Consider the following 16,609-nt stretch of genomic DNA (forward strand, 5'->3'; position numbering starts at 1 on the left):
TTTTTCAAAAAAAACCCTAGAAGTAGGTATGAGCCCATGAGACAGAATAAGCGTATTAAAATGGATTGCAAATGATTGCTACACCACCACAAAGTTCCCAGGCTATGTTTTCTAAAACAGCCCATATAATTTTGGAATGCATTGCAAGGGGTAGAAATCCAAAGAGTTAATTTTATAAAGCTAATTGGCCCTGGTGAGATTGAATTTTGAATAATGCATGCAATTTTTCAATTTCAAGAATCTACATAGTTGATCCCATAAGTTAAGGGAATAATGTTTTGAAGTAAGATTAACTATCCTGGGTCTTTTCTCTCAAAGAAAACTGAGGAGAAACATGACACGTCACATTTAAATAAAATAGAATGGTTGGACAAATTTGATTGAAATAGTTTTTTTTTACACATTTATAAATTCGGGACAATTTTAAAAAGAAAAGAAAATTCAGAATGAATCTTCATTTTTACAAATTAAAAGAATGGTAATTATGTTAACCAATCACAGACACTTGTGGTCAAACGTTAAGACTTTTCAGGAAGGACTGAGAAGATTCTTGTCAACCGGAGTTATTCCGTTCTGGTTTATATGCACACCAGTGAGTAAACAAAGAAGATCGAGGTCAGAAAATTTATAAGAAAAGAAAGACTTTTAAAAAAATTTAAATTTAGAATACCCTATTCATTTTTTCCAATTAAGGGGCAATTTAGCATGGCCAATCTACGTACCCTGCACATCTTTGGGTTGTGGGAGTGAGACCCACGCAAACACGGGGAGAATGTGCAAACTCCACACAGGCAGTGACCCAGAGCCGGGATTGAAACTGGGACCTCGGCACCGTGAGGCAGCAATGCTAACCACTGCGCCACCGTGCTGCCTGAAGATCTTAAAATGAATGAGAGCGATCATAGTTTATCATTTTAATATAAATTTATAATTGTGATTATTCGTGTGGGTCACATTTCATTGAAAATAACCAAAGCAACTGTGGGAGAAACTACCCCAAAATACTTAGGCCACTTATAGGAACGGCTAGTGTTGCTGTACCTATGAGAATATCTGTAAGGCAAGATCTGAATTCTGAACCATTAAATAATATTTCTTGGCCTTCCAAATGATTTATAACTGATTTGGCTGCAAATCTTCAAACATTCTATTTTTGGTTTTGTATTCTATTTTTGTAATATTTTCTTTCTTATTTTGCAGGGGTGGTCTTAGTAATCTACTTTTTCAATGCTCATTGCCTGATACTAAAAGCTGTATAAAGGATGAACCACGGTGTGTTCTCCTTCGATTGTATGGTGCAATTCTTCAGGTGAGACTGTGTTTCCCGATGTGGGATGTTCATTTATGATGTACGTCTGTCTGAGAGCTAAAGATGTCTCCATTAAATATTAGGAATTAGTGAGAAATTGTAATGAAATAAACAATTTGATTGAATAAGCATTTTCATTTTGAGCACCATTTCTATTAACTTAATGTTTATTAACGTGTCTCCATGTGAATCGAAACCGTTCTGCATCAACAATAAAGTTTTAAAATATGGTGTTAAAATTGCACTAATCTTGCTTTGCTCTGAGCAAGAGTAAATGTGTTTTACCCAATAAATTGGTACAAATGCTTCTCGTTGTTGAAATTTCTTGTAAATAAAACAAAATATACTGAGCTACAGTTCTCGTTTAATCTACAATATAAGCAGAATCAGAAAACAGTGGATGTAATACATTTGAGATGCTTAAAATTTCTTTCATAATTAAAGATTTGAATTTTCCAGTTTGCAGAGAAAAATAATGCAGATTAGTAATTTTGTGTGACAGAATATTTATCCAGTGTAGAATAGAGTAAATGGCAATCTAGATTGATGTAAAGCTTAATGAATCATTTAGTAGTTCACTGGAATTGAGAAATATAGTAGCTAATAAGAAATCTGCTTCTTTTCAGAAAAGGTGCAACTGAAAATGACCTGTTTCCCAGCAGATTACTGAAACATTAATCATGAAAGTGCATATAAAGGAAAATCCATTTTAAAAATATTTCCTTTTCAATACTGTAAACTGCTAGACATGTCACTTATTGGCTTTGCAAACATCAGGTCGTTGCGATAGAACTGTTTGGTTTAGTTCATGTTCTTTAGAACAGAACCGTAAACAAATACTTAAGAGTTTAGAAGAATCACCTGTTACACATGATCAAAAGGTAGGATTCTACACTTATACGTCAGAGCTCTATTGAACTTTATGCTGAGTGTTCTAAAAATTTGTGGTAGTGTACTTATTATTGGACATGTGAAGAGGGAAAAGATCAAAGACAATTTAATCTTCTAAGTTCCTTTCACCTGGTGACCGTTGTGTATGACTATCGTAGTTAATCATTACAAGGAGTGCAAATTGCCTTAACTTACAGTGTTTGTCATGCAATCAGCAACTAATGTTATTTGTCATTTGAGACAATTTTGAATGTTCCTCTTGTAGGGTAAATGATCTGCAGATCACCACAGATACAATAATGCACACAGATCCTAATTTATCCCTGTACATTACTGATGGAAGCAATGATAATGGGACAATTGTCTTATTTATACACACAAATATAATACATTGAACAGTTTCTGGTTGTTGTAATTAACTTGTCACAGAAAAGCCATTTCATGGCTCAAATTAAAACCGTGCTTGTGATAAAACAAGAAATTATTTTCAAGTCGTGATTGGATGGACTTTGCACTAATCATTGTAAAAATGATCTTGCAAAATATAATCTTCGTTTTTCTTTTATCCCTCTTTTCCTGAGCATGCATAGATTTACATAGAATATACAGTACGGAGGCAGGCCATTATCTAACTAATCCATGATGGCGTTAATGCTGCATATGAGCTAACTCTCAGCCTTTCTCATTTAATTCTATTAGAATAACCCTATGTTACCTTCTCCCTCATAGGCATACCTACCCTCCCTTTAAATGCATCTAATTATTCACCTCCACCACTTTCTGGGATGGGGTATTCCACATTCTCACAATCCTCTGGTTTTAAAAAAGTTTCTACTGAATTCCCTATTTGATATCTTGGTGACTTACAGTGACGGCCTCCAGTTTTTCACTTCCCCACAAGTAGAAGTGGGGTGGAGCCTTCCAGGCAGGGTTCCCTGGTTGTTGGATGGGTGAGCCACACAAGACATGAGCATCGGTGGAGCCAGCTGATTCTGCCGGTGGCCAATGGTGAACCGGTACCACCGCTGGGAAGACTGCTGTGGGGGAGGCTGGAAATTCCTGCCCTTACACTGTTTAATTGGTCATAATTATTAGGTCACCCCTCCGCTTTAAATTTTTGAGATAAGAGATCCAATTTGTTCATCCTTTCTGGATATGTATATCCGTGCATTTATGGTGTCGTCCATTACATATTCTCCAGTACCTTGTATCCTTACCATAATATGGTGCTTGGAACTGTATGCAGTACTCCCAAGTGTAGATTAACAAAAGTTCCATCAAGGTTTATCATAACTTCTCTGCTTTTTCAATTCTGCCCCCCCCCCCCGAAAGGACCCTAGGGTTTGATTTGTTTTTCTTATGGACTTATTGACCCTAGTCAGAATTCACAGTGATCTGTGTATTTGTAGTCCGAGATCCCTTTGCTTAACTACCTCATTTAGATTTATTTTACAAGTGATAGGTGACTTCCTTATTTTTCTTACCAAAATGTTGATATTCATTTAATACTCATATTTATTCATTTTGGAAACCTTGTAATGTATTGTAGTCCACCTCCATGTTGACCATCCCTCCCATTTAGCATTGTCCACAAATTTAGAAATTTGTACTTTTTCATTCCAAAGTCTGAATTGTTAATATGCGTAGTGAACAGCAGGGCCCAGGATTGATCCTTGTATGACCCACTCTTCCTCTTTTGCCACTGAGTGTAGGTACCCCATACCCTCTTCTTGGCTTCCTATCTTGCAACCAGCTAGCTATACTTACTATTTGTTGACCAGTAAGAGAAGCAAACGTAAAATCAGCGGCGCTCCACTCGAACCTCATCTGACAGAAGTGCAGGTTGACAATCTGGTGCACTGTTCGCAAGTCATGTCACTCCTGATTCTCTGTTTGATGATTTGATGTAATACAGAGGTGGTCTTGCTGAGTAAAGCTGAGACCGATGTCGCTTGGTAATTTTTCATCTTTTATGTCCTGGGGTGGAGTGTCCATGTTTGAGAATATGTAAATGAGAACTTGGGGCCTCCTGAAATGTGCGTTCAGCATGCACATCTGTTCCAAAGTGAAAACATAAATTTGCTCAATGTAAGGTTGACCACCAAAGGAGCTATCCATCCAAATTTATTATTGTTTCTATTGCATCTAACTTTGGTGGACTGCAAAAATAACTGCCTGTGCTACATTCACAAGACCGTTCTCATATACTCCACAGAAATAGAAGTACCATTTTACAAGATCTTACAATTGCGGCACAGTGGTTAGCACTGCTGCCTCATAGCTCCAGGGTCCCAGGTTCAATTCTGGCCTCGGGTGTCTGTCTGAGTGGAGTTTGCACTTTCTCCCCGTGTCTCCGTGGGCTCCAGTTTCTTCCCACAGTCCAAAGATGTGCAGGTTAGGCGGATTGGCCACGCTAAATTGCCCCTTAGTGTCCAAAAAGGTTAGGTCAGGTAACCGGGATAGGGTGGAAGCTTGGGTCTAAGTAGGGTGCTCTTTCCAAGTGCAGACTTGATGGGCCGAATGGCCTCCTGCACTGTAAATTCTATGATTTTAATGTGATTACCCCAGACCTCATTATTTATAAATATCTCAATTATTTTGGTAGTAATTCTGTAATAGACACAAGCAGGTTATTCAGACTCCCAAACCTATTCTGCTATTCAGTTAGATTATGGCTGATCTGTCCCTCAACTCCATTCATCCAACTTTGTTCCGTACTTGAAACCTTTGCCTAGCAAAAATCTGTCACTGTCACGAAATTAATTCAGCATCTACAGCCACTTGGGGGAGAGCATCCCAAATTTCCCCATGTAGCTAATAGATCTTTGTGGCAAATTAATCTTGATTTTCTTTTTTTGACTTGATGCCTTTTATGAATCTACGAAGGAATTATTGAAAAATTAGCTGCTTTGCTTCAAATTACCACATTAACATTACCTTTGAAAGCATTACATACCTTCAATAATGTGTACTTTATGATGATTTTCAATAATGGCTTGTTTTTTGGTAGCTGCATGTGTTGATACCCTAACATTTATGACATTCATAATCAGGAAAAAATTTAATCAATGGAATGGGCATGTACACATTTTCAAAAATTGAAGCATCCAGTTAGAAGACTAAATCATCAACTATCGTTGTCCATTTTGTAGCAACTATTTTACATACGATTGCAATATCTTTCATCAAATGGAATGTCATATATAGATGGGATCAATATTTTAAAAGTTTAACTTCACTTAATGAAGCGATCAAACAACCACATCCACCATGTAAAATAGCGTGGCCCATCTAAATGCACTAAATATATTTAAAAAAAATAACGTTGCCAAAATCATGCAGAAGAGGTAATATTTGGGGGCTGGAAGGAGGGGAAGAAAAGCGGCTTAGTTTCAACCTTCGAACAAAGTGGTGGGACTGGGAGTACAACTGCAACTGCACTTTTTAAAAACAAATCCTGCCTTTAAAAACATGGCACCAGAATATTTATTGCACTAGGATGACGGTAAGAATTCTATATTGAAATTATTGAACAGAAAAATATTTTTCTGTGGATCATACCCTGAGGTGTAGCAAAGCTTCTTCGGCAACTTAAAAACGAACATTTAATCCTTTATACCACTGAGTAGAACACGAGCACCATTTTCTTTAAAACTTTTGATAGTCTGCTCACTGAAGTAAGTGGAAAGTGTAATTTGGTAAACTGCTGTTTTTAATGTGATGATGTGGACTCCGAATGGCGCATTTTCAATTAATGTTTAATGACATTAAGAAATGTTAAATCCACGTTTTTATCAAAATGAGGTTCAAAACTATGATCCTCTCCAATCCCACTTACTTTAGGGTGATCAAAATAATTAACATGCTGATGATTTTCCCCACAGTTCATGAAGAATTTTGATACTGCTCCCTCGATTATTAGTAAGCCAGTAAACGTGTGTTTGTGAGAGTGTGTAAATTTACTGTGATTTCTGTTTATCAATTAGCAAAAACACAAGTGCTGAATGTTTTGTATAGCAGTGACAGTGCAAATCGTCCCTGAAAGACCAATTTTGAGCTTAAGCCCTCTTGCTCTGGACTCCCCCACCAGAGGAAATATCTGAACAGCGAATCTTTTAATCGGCTTAAATATCTTTTGATTAGATCCCTTAACCTGTTTTAATTAAATGAATGCAGGCCTAGTCTTCTATAACCTGTCTTCATAATTCAGCCTTTTCAACCCCAATATCATTCAGGTGAATCTGTGGCACCCATCTCCAATGTCAATATATTACTCCTGAGGTGCTGGGCCAGAACTGAATGCAATTTATTAGCATAAACCTGTGGATGTTGGATCCAAGTGGTGGCTAACTCATTAAGTTTGTTTTGAAGGCAATTAAAACTCCAGGTTTTGATTCTGTATGTCAAGTTTTTTTCACTGTCATGTACCAACATTATTTTCATTTGTACAATCCTTATAAGAATTGTGTACAGCAAAATGTCAAACAGAAATAATTAACAAATTTTTAGGCATTTTTCAGCAAGCCTTTTGCATCTTTTAAGTAGATGTTGGCATTTATTTCAGAGCTCTATTTCTATCTATCCTTGCCTAAGCGTGTCAAGCACAAATTAAACACGTTTTTTGTTTTCCTGTTAAAAGTATTATACAGAATACAGCAACATCTTTGCTGATAATTCTTATTTCCTCTGATAGTTTGAAATAACTGAATATTGATGAGGGATTAATTTATTGTCACCCAGGACGGCACAATAGTTAGCACTGCTGCCTCACGGGGCTGAGGTCCCGGTTTTGATTCTGGCCCTAGGTCACATTCTCCCCGTGTCTGTGTGGGTCTCGCCCCACAACCCAAAAAGATGTGGAGGATAGGGGTTTGGCCACACTAAATTGCCCCTTTAATTAGTGGGGAAAAAAGAATTGGGTACTCTGAATTAAAAAAATAATAATCTATTGTCACCTGTTTATACTGTTTTTTTTTTGTTCAAATGGGCTACAGTCTCCATTCTCTGATTCTAGCCAGTGCCTTATTTAGTTCGCTAAGAATTAAGAAGACCATGAAACTAAAAGTTAAAGTAACTTTGACATTCTTCTTGTAAATTACAATTTAAAAGTGAAACAACTGTATCTTAAAATTCTTACCAATGCCATCTAAAAAATGTATGGGGATTAATAATTAACTTGGAAGAAATACTTATGGCATTTTACTTCATTGTTTCACTTGGGCAGCACAAGTGGATAGCACTGTGGCTTAACAGCGCCAGGATCCCAGGCTCGATTCCCCGCGGGGTCACTGTCTGTGTGGAGTCTGCATGTACTCCCAGTGTCTGCGGGGTTTCCTCCCACAGTCCAAAGACGTGCAGGTTAGGTGGATTGGCCATGATAAATTGCCCTTCGTGACCAAAAAGGTTAGGAGGGGTTACGGGGACAGGGTGGAAGTGAGGGCTTAAGTGGGCTGGTGCAGACTTGATGGGCCGAATGGCCTCCTTCTGCACTGTATGTTCTATGTTCATTCTCTGTGGTTGAAGATTTTTATAGTCCACACAATGCCCACATTGGAAAGCTGAGGTTCTTGTATTGCAGTACGCTAGAGCAGTTTAAATATTTACTACTGATTATCTTTGAATAGTCATTGATAACATTTTTAAATGTGAGTTGTCAGAGTCAAAATGCCAGATCTGTATGTCCACTGCCACTTATTTATTCATTCTGCACCTTTTGTAAAAAATCATGCTGTTAATTTATTCAGATACATTCTAGCAATGTATATGAATTTTGAGTTTGAAATAACATGCATGTTCATTGGAAACCTTAACTTGTTCAGCAGCTTCACACCCACCGAGAAAAGCTGAATTAAAAACTAAATTTTTTCTTAGGATCTAAAATTAATTTATGAGACTGCTGCAACTTAGTTCTTCTGAACACTTAAGAGCTCCTGTTTGTCATTTAGATTGGACCTTGCCAACAAAAACACACATGCACTAGAGAAAACACTTCCATCTGTGGGGGAGGAGGCAGAGAGAGAGAGTCAATCATACGACCAAGTGAAGTTTCCATACCCTGAAGCTTTATTCTAAATCTATTATATTGTTCCTCATGACAGTACTAATAAGAAAGCTGAAATAAACTGGTGTTACAACATACCCCAAACAACCTTAACAGACCTTTTAGTTTTCAGGAATTTAACGAATCCGTTTAAATTTACTCAAAATTGCTTCAAAAATTTGGACAGTCTGCCCTAGCCAAAGTGTGAGGAAGTCCAAATAAAGACTTGTTCCTCTGCAATTGTCCAAAATAGCTGACAATTCATGCATAGGCCTACTGAAATAATAGTTATGTTTTTAGTCATATTTGTGGAAACTTTTAAGGAGGTGTTCTTTGAGAACTCGTGCTAGAAATTCCTTCGAAATTAAATACAAAATTGATGACAATGATACTAAGTTACTGAAGCTGTGTCATTAGAATAAATCGAGGTTGGTTAATCTACAATTTAAAAATTGAGTAGTTAAAATTCTTCAAACCAACATTCAGCTTTTCAATTTGTTAACAGACCTACTTTCAGTTTTGCTAATGTTTGCTGTGATCAAATGAAACTGACAGTAAAATAAAAGCAAGTCAGTCAATGTGCACAAACTTTGTTAATACAGCTGTAGATTATATTTTATGCTGATCTCCTGATTGCATTCTCTACAGAATGATGCAGTAAGTATTCTACAAAATATCTTTGTTTTAAAAATAATATTTTTGCAGAACTTCTGGATAGTTTCCGAACTTCATGTGCCAAGACTTGGCATGTCACATACATGCTGCAGTTCAAACTGCACATTCCTTTTGATTTGTATCATGCAAAATTGAAAACCGGGTGATTGCAGTATGATGCAGCCTTTTTTAAAAAAAAAAAAAAGATGTATACTTTCTCCATATTTCTTTTCAGTAAATATCTGGTCTTAGTTGCTGTGTTTAGGAAGGTGTAAATTGGAAACAAAATGGTTGTCCAGAGGAAAGGAAACTTTAAGGGGCTGTGACCAAATATTTGCCTCCTACTCCTGGCCTCGTCATCCATTACTACGCAACCAATCTGAGTATGGAGGAGGCATAGGAGCAAAGTGCCAACCAGTACTTTTAGTCATTCAGTGGTATTGATTGGTATGAGAAGGTAGAGAAAGATGACCTTTTTATGTTTTGAAAAAAGGTACGGAAATGACTTAATTATTTTTCTAATTATATATAATACATGCTTACATTGTTGGAGTGTCTACTAAGTTGAGCAATTATGCAAAATGTACTGAAACTTGTGTAAAATTGGGCTTAGAAGGTTCAAATTTAAAAAAAAAACATTGGAAATGTATGGCACAGAAGGTGGCCATTCGACCCATACTGTCTCATCTAATCCCACTTTCCAGCTCTTGGTCTATATAGCTTTGCGGGTTACAGTCCTTGAGGTGCATTTCTAAGAACTTTATTTTCATTCAATAAGGGTTCCTTCCTCTACCCACTCTTTCACCCAATGAGTTTCCGACCCCATCCAACCTCTGAATGAAAACATTTCTCCTCTGTTCCCCTCTAATCCTTGTGCCAATTATTTTTTAAATTTATTCCAGCCTGGTTATGATCTCCTCTGTCAAGGGAATAGGTCCTTCTTATACACTCTATATAGGCCACTTAGAATTTATACACCCCAGGTAAATCTCCCTTCAGCATCCTCTGCCAAAAGAAACAAGTGCAACCTATACAGTTGTTCCAAACTCTTCATTCCTGGCAATATCCTCTTAAATCTCCTCTGTATCCTCTCTAGTGCAATTGGATCCTTGTAATGATCGGAACTGTACTCTGTCGTCTAGCTGTGGTCTAATTAGTGCTTTATACAATTCCAGCAGAACCTTCTTGCTCAATTATGTCTTGACCAATTACAATAACAAATTTATGTAGCACCTTATTAAAACATCTCGAGGTTATTCACAGGAGCATAAGAGTATAAAATATGATACCAAGCCACATAAGGCGATAGTAGGTCAGATGACCAAAAACATGGTCAAGGAGGTGGGCTTAAAGGAGGAAGGCGAGGTATAGAGGTTTTGGGAAGGTATTGCAGAGCTTAAGAGTCTAGCTAACTGAAGGCTAAACCACCAAGGGCAGATTGACGAAAATTTGGTATGCCCAAGAGGCCAGAATTAGAAGAGTGCAGATAACGAGGGGTGTGTGGTTGGAGGAGATTACAGGGATAGGAAGGACGAGATTTGGGGAAATTTGAAAACGCCACGAGTATTTTAAAATCAAGTTGTTGCTTGACAAACGAGCACAGGGGTGATGGGTGAATGGGATTTGGTGCGAGTTAGGGCAACAGCATTTTGAATGACTTCAAGTTTATGGAGGTTATAATGTAGGAGGCCAGGCAAAACTGCCTTGGCTAGTGAAGTCTAGAGGTAATAAAGGCATGAATGAGGGATTCCGTAGCAGATGCATTGAGATGGGTGCAGTAATGGAGGTGAAAATGGCAATATTATTGATGGCACAAAAATGTAGGTGGCAGCTAATCTCTAGGTCAAATTTGATACACGGGTTGTGAACAGGGAAAGACTTGACTGCTGCCAAGGAGAGAAATGGAGTCGGTAGCTAGGGGATGGAGTTTTAAGCAGGGGCCATAGACAATAGCTTCAGCCTTTCCAATATTTAATGGGAGAAATTTCTGCTTATCTTGTACTGGATATTGGAAAGGTGCGGTGAATAGAAAGGAGGTTTTTTAAAAAGCACAAGTGGAAATGGGGTGAATGTATGCCATATGTCTTAACCATCTTTAATTACCTGTCCTGCTACCTTAAGGATCTTGTGGACTTGCACTCCAAAGATCCCTCTGTTCCTTTATACGTCTCAGTATGCTATAATTTATTGTTTATTCACTTGCCTTTGTTTGCCCTCACCAAATGCATCACCTTGCACTTGTGTTCCGCTTGTCACTTTTCTGTCCACCTGACCAGTTCATTGTTATCGTCCTGCAGTCTATAACAGCTTTGTTACTCACTATCAACCATGCGGCCAATGCTGTATCATCTGCAAGCTTCTTAGCCATTCCCTATTAGACTCAAACTTCATTCCCTGTTCTGTTTACAGATGTAAAGTATTCATTGTGCACAAAGCCCCCAGCCTCTGCCTCCAAATATAGGTCACATTTTGGTCTCCATTAAGCCCCCGGCCTGAATTTTCATTTACAGGTTGAGACCACAGAGTTGGGACAATTGCCAGCTCTGCAAACCCAACCTGGGAGTAAGTGCCCCAGAATGTTGGATCGGGTAGTTGGATGAAAATAGGAGCAATATGGAGGCTGCGGGATGGATGGAAGGCCTGCCTTGGTTAATGGTTTTTAAAGCAATAAAACAAAAAACAGCCCCTCAAGCTCTCGCTCCACTCTACACACCCAATTCCCTATACATCCCACCTTATGCCTTCTACCCACTTTCATGATAACCTATGCCTTGCTACCCACCCCACATGGTCCCATATAGCCCCTTGCCCACTAGGTGCCAATACATGCTAACCAATCCCCCCCCCCCCCTCCCATACCACTTTTGGCACCCTCCATGCAAGCTTGCCTAGTATCCACCATAGGCAGACCTCGGGACCCATGCTGAGATTAAATAATATAGTTTGAGGTATCTTGCAGACTTCTTTAAAAAAGACACTCATTCGTATAAATAATTCAGTACATTTACATTTCTTCAATGACAACCATTATAAAAACAAACATTTCATTCAATGGTTAATCCTTTTATTAAAAACAATGGACTTTATAGCCCCTTTTCAAAAGTCTATAACCACTTGTAGCTGTTAATTGAACAGTAAACTAGAAGGTGCTTCATTGTGAAAATGGAAGTTGTGAAATCAGTCACGTTGGACAAATTCAGTAATGACAACCCTCAGGCTTATGTCAACAGTCCGTGAAATAGCAAGCGATTTAAAAAGATTTTTAAAATTTTATTTTTATAAAGGGCAGGAGTTTTAATACTTTGACAGTTACTTGTGACATATTTAAAAAGTGACCATTCCTTTTGACATTTTTAAACCTATGTCTGATTTAAACAATCCCATGGGGAACCAGACTTTTGGCTCCTCTGCCATTTTTGGAACAAAGTGGCTCTTTGCTGTTACAAAAATCCAGGCCCTACTCTTTCTTTAGTCATTCGTCTTGCTTTTTATGTATCTGTCTTTTTTGCTTTTGCACTGCCCAATATTTTATGCTTTCCTAATTTCCATTTTAATTTCTTTTAAACTTTCTGAAGCATTGAGCTTCCAGTATTTGCCACAAGTGTTTCTGACTCTTTGATATCCAGGAGGGTCCAGATTTGGATGCCCCACCTTGTTCCTTTGTGGGAGCTCTATCCTCTCCCTCCAATTCCACCCACTAAACTGGCTTGGATTTACCTTCCAAGTGACAATTTCCAATCAAGTTTTGCAAATCACATTTAGGCTTCGTAAAATCGATTGGCTTTTTCCCAATTGAAAACTTAGTAAAATAAAAGAAAAAGTGCTGCAGATTCTGGAAATCTGAAATAAAAACAATTCATGAATAAAAACAAAATGCTGGAATTTTAGATTTGAAAACTTTTACTCTTACTCTTGTTTTGTTATCCTTTTTCCTACAACCGACAAATCAACTGAATTACCGTCACTATCAGTAAAATGCTTACCACTGATCACCCTTCCCAGCTTCATTCCCTAAGATCAGAATTGTCTGATCTCTTGTGCTTGCAATGCAATGGCTTAAAAAAGAGTGCTCCTGAATTAAATTAAGAATTCTGCATCCTCCCAGTTTATATCAGTAAGCCTTACAATGATTTTATCCCAGTTACTTTTAGAGTAACTGAAATATTAGCTCTTCTATCTTCCCTGGCTGCTCGGGATCTATTGTATACTTCCAGCAGTGTGATTGCCCCATTTTTTGTTTTTGTTCCTTGGTTAAACCCATATTTTGTTTTTCTATGGCCTCATTTAATGCTTCTTCTAGTATATTATCCCTTCTGACACATGTAATTATTTCTGCAACCAGTATTGCAAATTTGCCGTCATGTTTTAGCCCCATCTTTGTTGCTTCCCAAATTTCTGTAACCAGGTCTGTTAAGCTGCCATCTCTCCTGCAAACCATTTTTCAGTAATAGCTATAATCTCATACTTGAGGTGACTCAGCTTATTCACTAGACCGCTTGTTTCGAATAATTGTTTAATTTCTTGCATTGTTTCCGAGTCCCCTCTCCACCTGGCCCAACCCCCAGTACTCTATCTCAACATTCAAAACGCTAGTTATTTTGTCAGGAATAGATTTCCCTGTCTTGCATTATAAATGAAGAGCAGAGTTCAATGGTGTCAAATTACCGTCACTTGATCACTTCTACAAACCTAATAATCATATTTTTCCTTTTCCCTTTTGGAGCCAGTAAAATAATCCATTATTGAAGTCTCAGAATGAGTATTAGACTTCCATCTAATACTTGTTTTGCAGTCAAACGTAAGATTGGTTTTTGATTAGTAAAGAACAGCTCTATTGAAAATATTTATAAAGTATTTTTTTCTTTCTGTAACTTGTGTTGTGAAAATCCATGTCAACATTGAGATTACTAAATACTGGGGTTTCAGAATTACAACTGCAACTTTTTTCACCAGTTCCAAAACCACCTCCTGAATGATTCATACAGGCGGTTCAGTGGGCGCTGGCAGCCCTCATTCAGGTATGCCTCTAAACCGTTAACATGTTCCAGCTACCAGCTTGTTTGCCCTGAGTCTGATCTCGCCGTAACCATTGCCCAAATGCACGTTTTCCGAATTTCTGGGTAGTGATAAAGATTTTTTTTTTTGCTTCTCTTTCAATTATGACCCCATTCTCGTGTTCTCATTCAGGATTAGGTTAACTATCTCCACAGAAAGTGGGATTTAACCTGGAATCCTTGACTTGAGTCAAATGCTCCTGAAACTGCAAATGCCATTGAACTTTCAATGCAATGTTTCAGTTTTATTATTTAAATGGAATATCTTTTGTTTTTCTAAATATTGAATCTTTATAAGGGAAAGCTAATATTCAAAACTGAATTTGAGCAAATAGTATTGTTTTTATTGTCAAAGGAACATGCTTGACTGTGATTTATGTAGAATTTCAGTTCTGGCTGCTTATCCGAATCTGTTTCCTAATGGCCACGTTTGAACTAAAATATATTTAATTTGCTGTGTACATGATTTTTGTAGATTTTGCTTAATACTTAAAGGTCCAGTATCTCCAGGAACAATAAAGGTTCAAAATTAAATTGAAAAAAACTTGTGATAATAGTCATCATTAATATCATGCTACGTAATTAATTCAACCAATAACCAAAAAAGTCAACCTATTCGTGAAAATCATAGGTGTATATATTGGTTTTTACTTTTTGTGTATATGCTACAGGACAAGTTGGTATTCAAATACTTGATCTTCCAGTATGAAAGATGATCATCAGTTCCATTGTGTGCTGTGCCTCGTTGAGCTATTGCTTTATTTTTTAAAAATAGTAAAAATATTCCAATGAGTTGATCATAAATGTTAGATATATTTGTCCGACTTGCCAGTGTCTCGCCACAACTTCTTGTTCTCTTGTTTAATGCTTTATGACTGCTGGCTAGAAGCCAATTGGAAGAAAAGAGTTTGTATAGAATTACCCCTCCTGCTTTTCAGTGGATGGCGGTCAATGTTCCTGATCTCAATGAAGCAGAATTTTATAATTTTGCTTGAGGAATAAAATATTTCTGTATAGATTATCTTCTTCCAGGTTGCTTTGAAACATTAAAATGTGGTAACAAGCACTGTTGAGAGACATTGGGAAGCATATAGCTAGCTCCCCTTATGAAATTTGGATTTGTCAGGCAATGTAAAACTTTGCTTTTAAGAATATATATCCCAGTGCTGGTATGTAGCAACCAAGGCAGTCATGATCAATTTACCTCTTTTAATTGCTGAAATCTAAAATGGGGATAGTTGTAGAATATTTGTGCAAGCTGTCAGTGCTTACAGTCTGTGTTTAGGATGAAAAAGTCATTTTTTTGTTGAGCACTTGCAGAAGATTTCTGATTGGGAAAGAGCTGTGCTGAGACTTAATCAACATTCCCAAAGGGTGAGTGAGTTATGTCATTCCGGAGGTCATGAGATAAATTATGTTTCCAGTAGATCTCAACACTCAACTGGTAATTTTATTTTAACTGTATAATTCTGTACAGGTAAATAACATTACAATTGACAAAACAAATGACACACCTGAAGGCTCAGCAGGTTTATCCAGTGAATAGCAAGTTAAGCAAAGCAGAAGACCACAGGTTCAGTCATAAATCTGTGCAGTGTTAGCTGATTTCGGGTAGGAGATTATACCTGTAGGTTCCTGCTCCTGACCACGATTTAGTTAGAAGTTGAACTTCAACATCATATGATGACTGGGCCATCTCAACTGTATCACACACTAAATAGCCAGCTGACACTCATGGCTACGTTAGCACATGATGAGAATAGCTATTTTGGCAATGCTATCTGAGAGAGCCTGGTGCCTATAGAAACATGTTTGGGAGAAAAATCGGCAAGCCAAAAGGTTAGAGCGAAAAAGGAATGTAGTGGTTATATGATGCAAAGTCAGCTTTTACTTCTGAGTTGCATAATGTCTGCAACAAATTTGTGATAAATATTTTAAATTCTGGCACAGCTTTTAAACCTAATTATATTTGTGTGGTGTGGGAAAAATGGTGAATTTCTAGAATGTATGAATTGGCAAGTGTACTAAAATATGAAGTGTAGTTATAACTTTTAAGGCACTGCTAAGTAAATCTAGCCCTCTTCTGATGGCCAGCAGTTAAAATGGTTAACCAAATTCATTTCATTGTAGATTTCTAACTAATGCCATCTTACGGAACATGATAAAAAGCATAAATTTATTTCACCTCTATCATGTCACCTGGTCAATGCTAGAGTTGTATTGGCTTGGGAGAAACTCCATGTCAATGTAGTAGTGTTGCTGAACCAGGTCTCTGGATAGAAAATGAAAGATGTGAAAATTGCTGTTTGGATAGTGAGTGAAAAGACGAAAGCACAATGGAGCAGCTTAGATGACATAGTAAATCTTTTGCTGTTGCAACATCTCTTAGAATCCATAGAATCCCTATGGTGCAGAAGGAGCCCATTCGGCCCATCAAATCTGCACAACCCCTCCAAAAGAGCGGCCCACTCGCCCACCCTAACCCTGTAACCCCGTAATTCTACCTGACTTGCATTTTGGCCACTAAGGGACAATTCATGGCCAACCTCCCTAACCTGAACATCTTGTGTAGTTTTGTGCCCTTGTGCTCCACTATTCAAACCAACTGCAGTGTCCAGTGGCGAACTATTTTCTATTTTTTCAAGTTAAAAATACTTGGAA

General features: G+C 37.6%; 1 protein-coding gene across 3 annotated transcripts in view; it reads left to right on the plus strand.

Moving 5' to 3' along the window:
- The window catches only part of chka (choline kinase alpha), a 78,595-nt gene that overhangs the window by 8,428 nt on the left and 53,558 nt on the right, over nucleotides 1-16,609 (plus strand). For all 3 annotated transcript variants that reach the window (XM_072466541.1, XM_072466543.1, XM_072466542.1), the window contains one exon: nucleotides 1,201-1,309. In XM_072466541.1, the coding sequence (XP_072322642.1) occupies nucleotides 1,201-1,309 (109 nt within the window). The remainder of the gene's footprint in view (nucleotides 1-1,200; nucleotides 1,310-16,609) is intronic.

The sequence above is a fragment of the Scyliorhinus torazame genome, chromosome 10 (assembly GCF_047496885.1).
Source record: "Scyliorhinus torazame isolate Kashiwa2021f chromosome 10, sScyTor2.1, whole genome shotgun sequence".
Taxonomy (NCBI): Eukaryota; Metazoa; Chordata; class Chondrichthyes; order Carcharhiniformes; family Scyliorhinidae; genus Scyliorhinus; species Scyliorhinus torazame.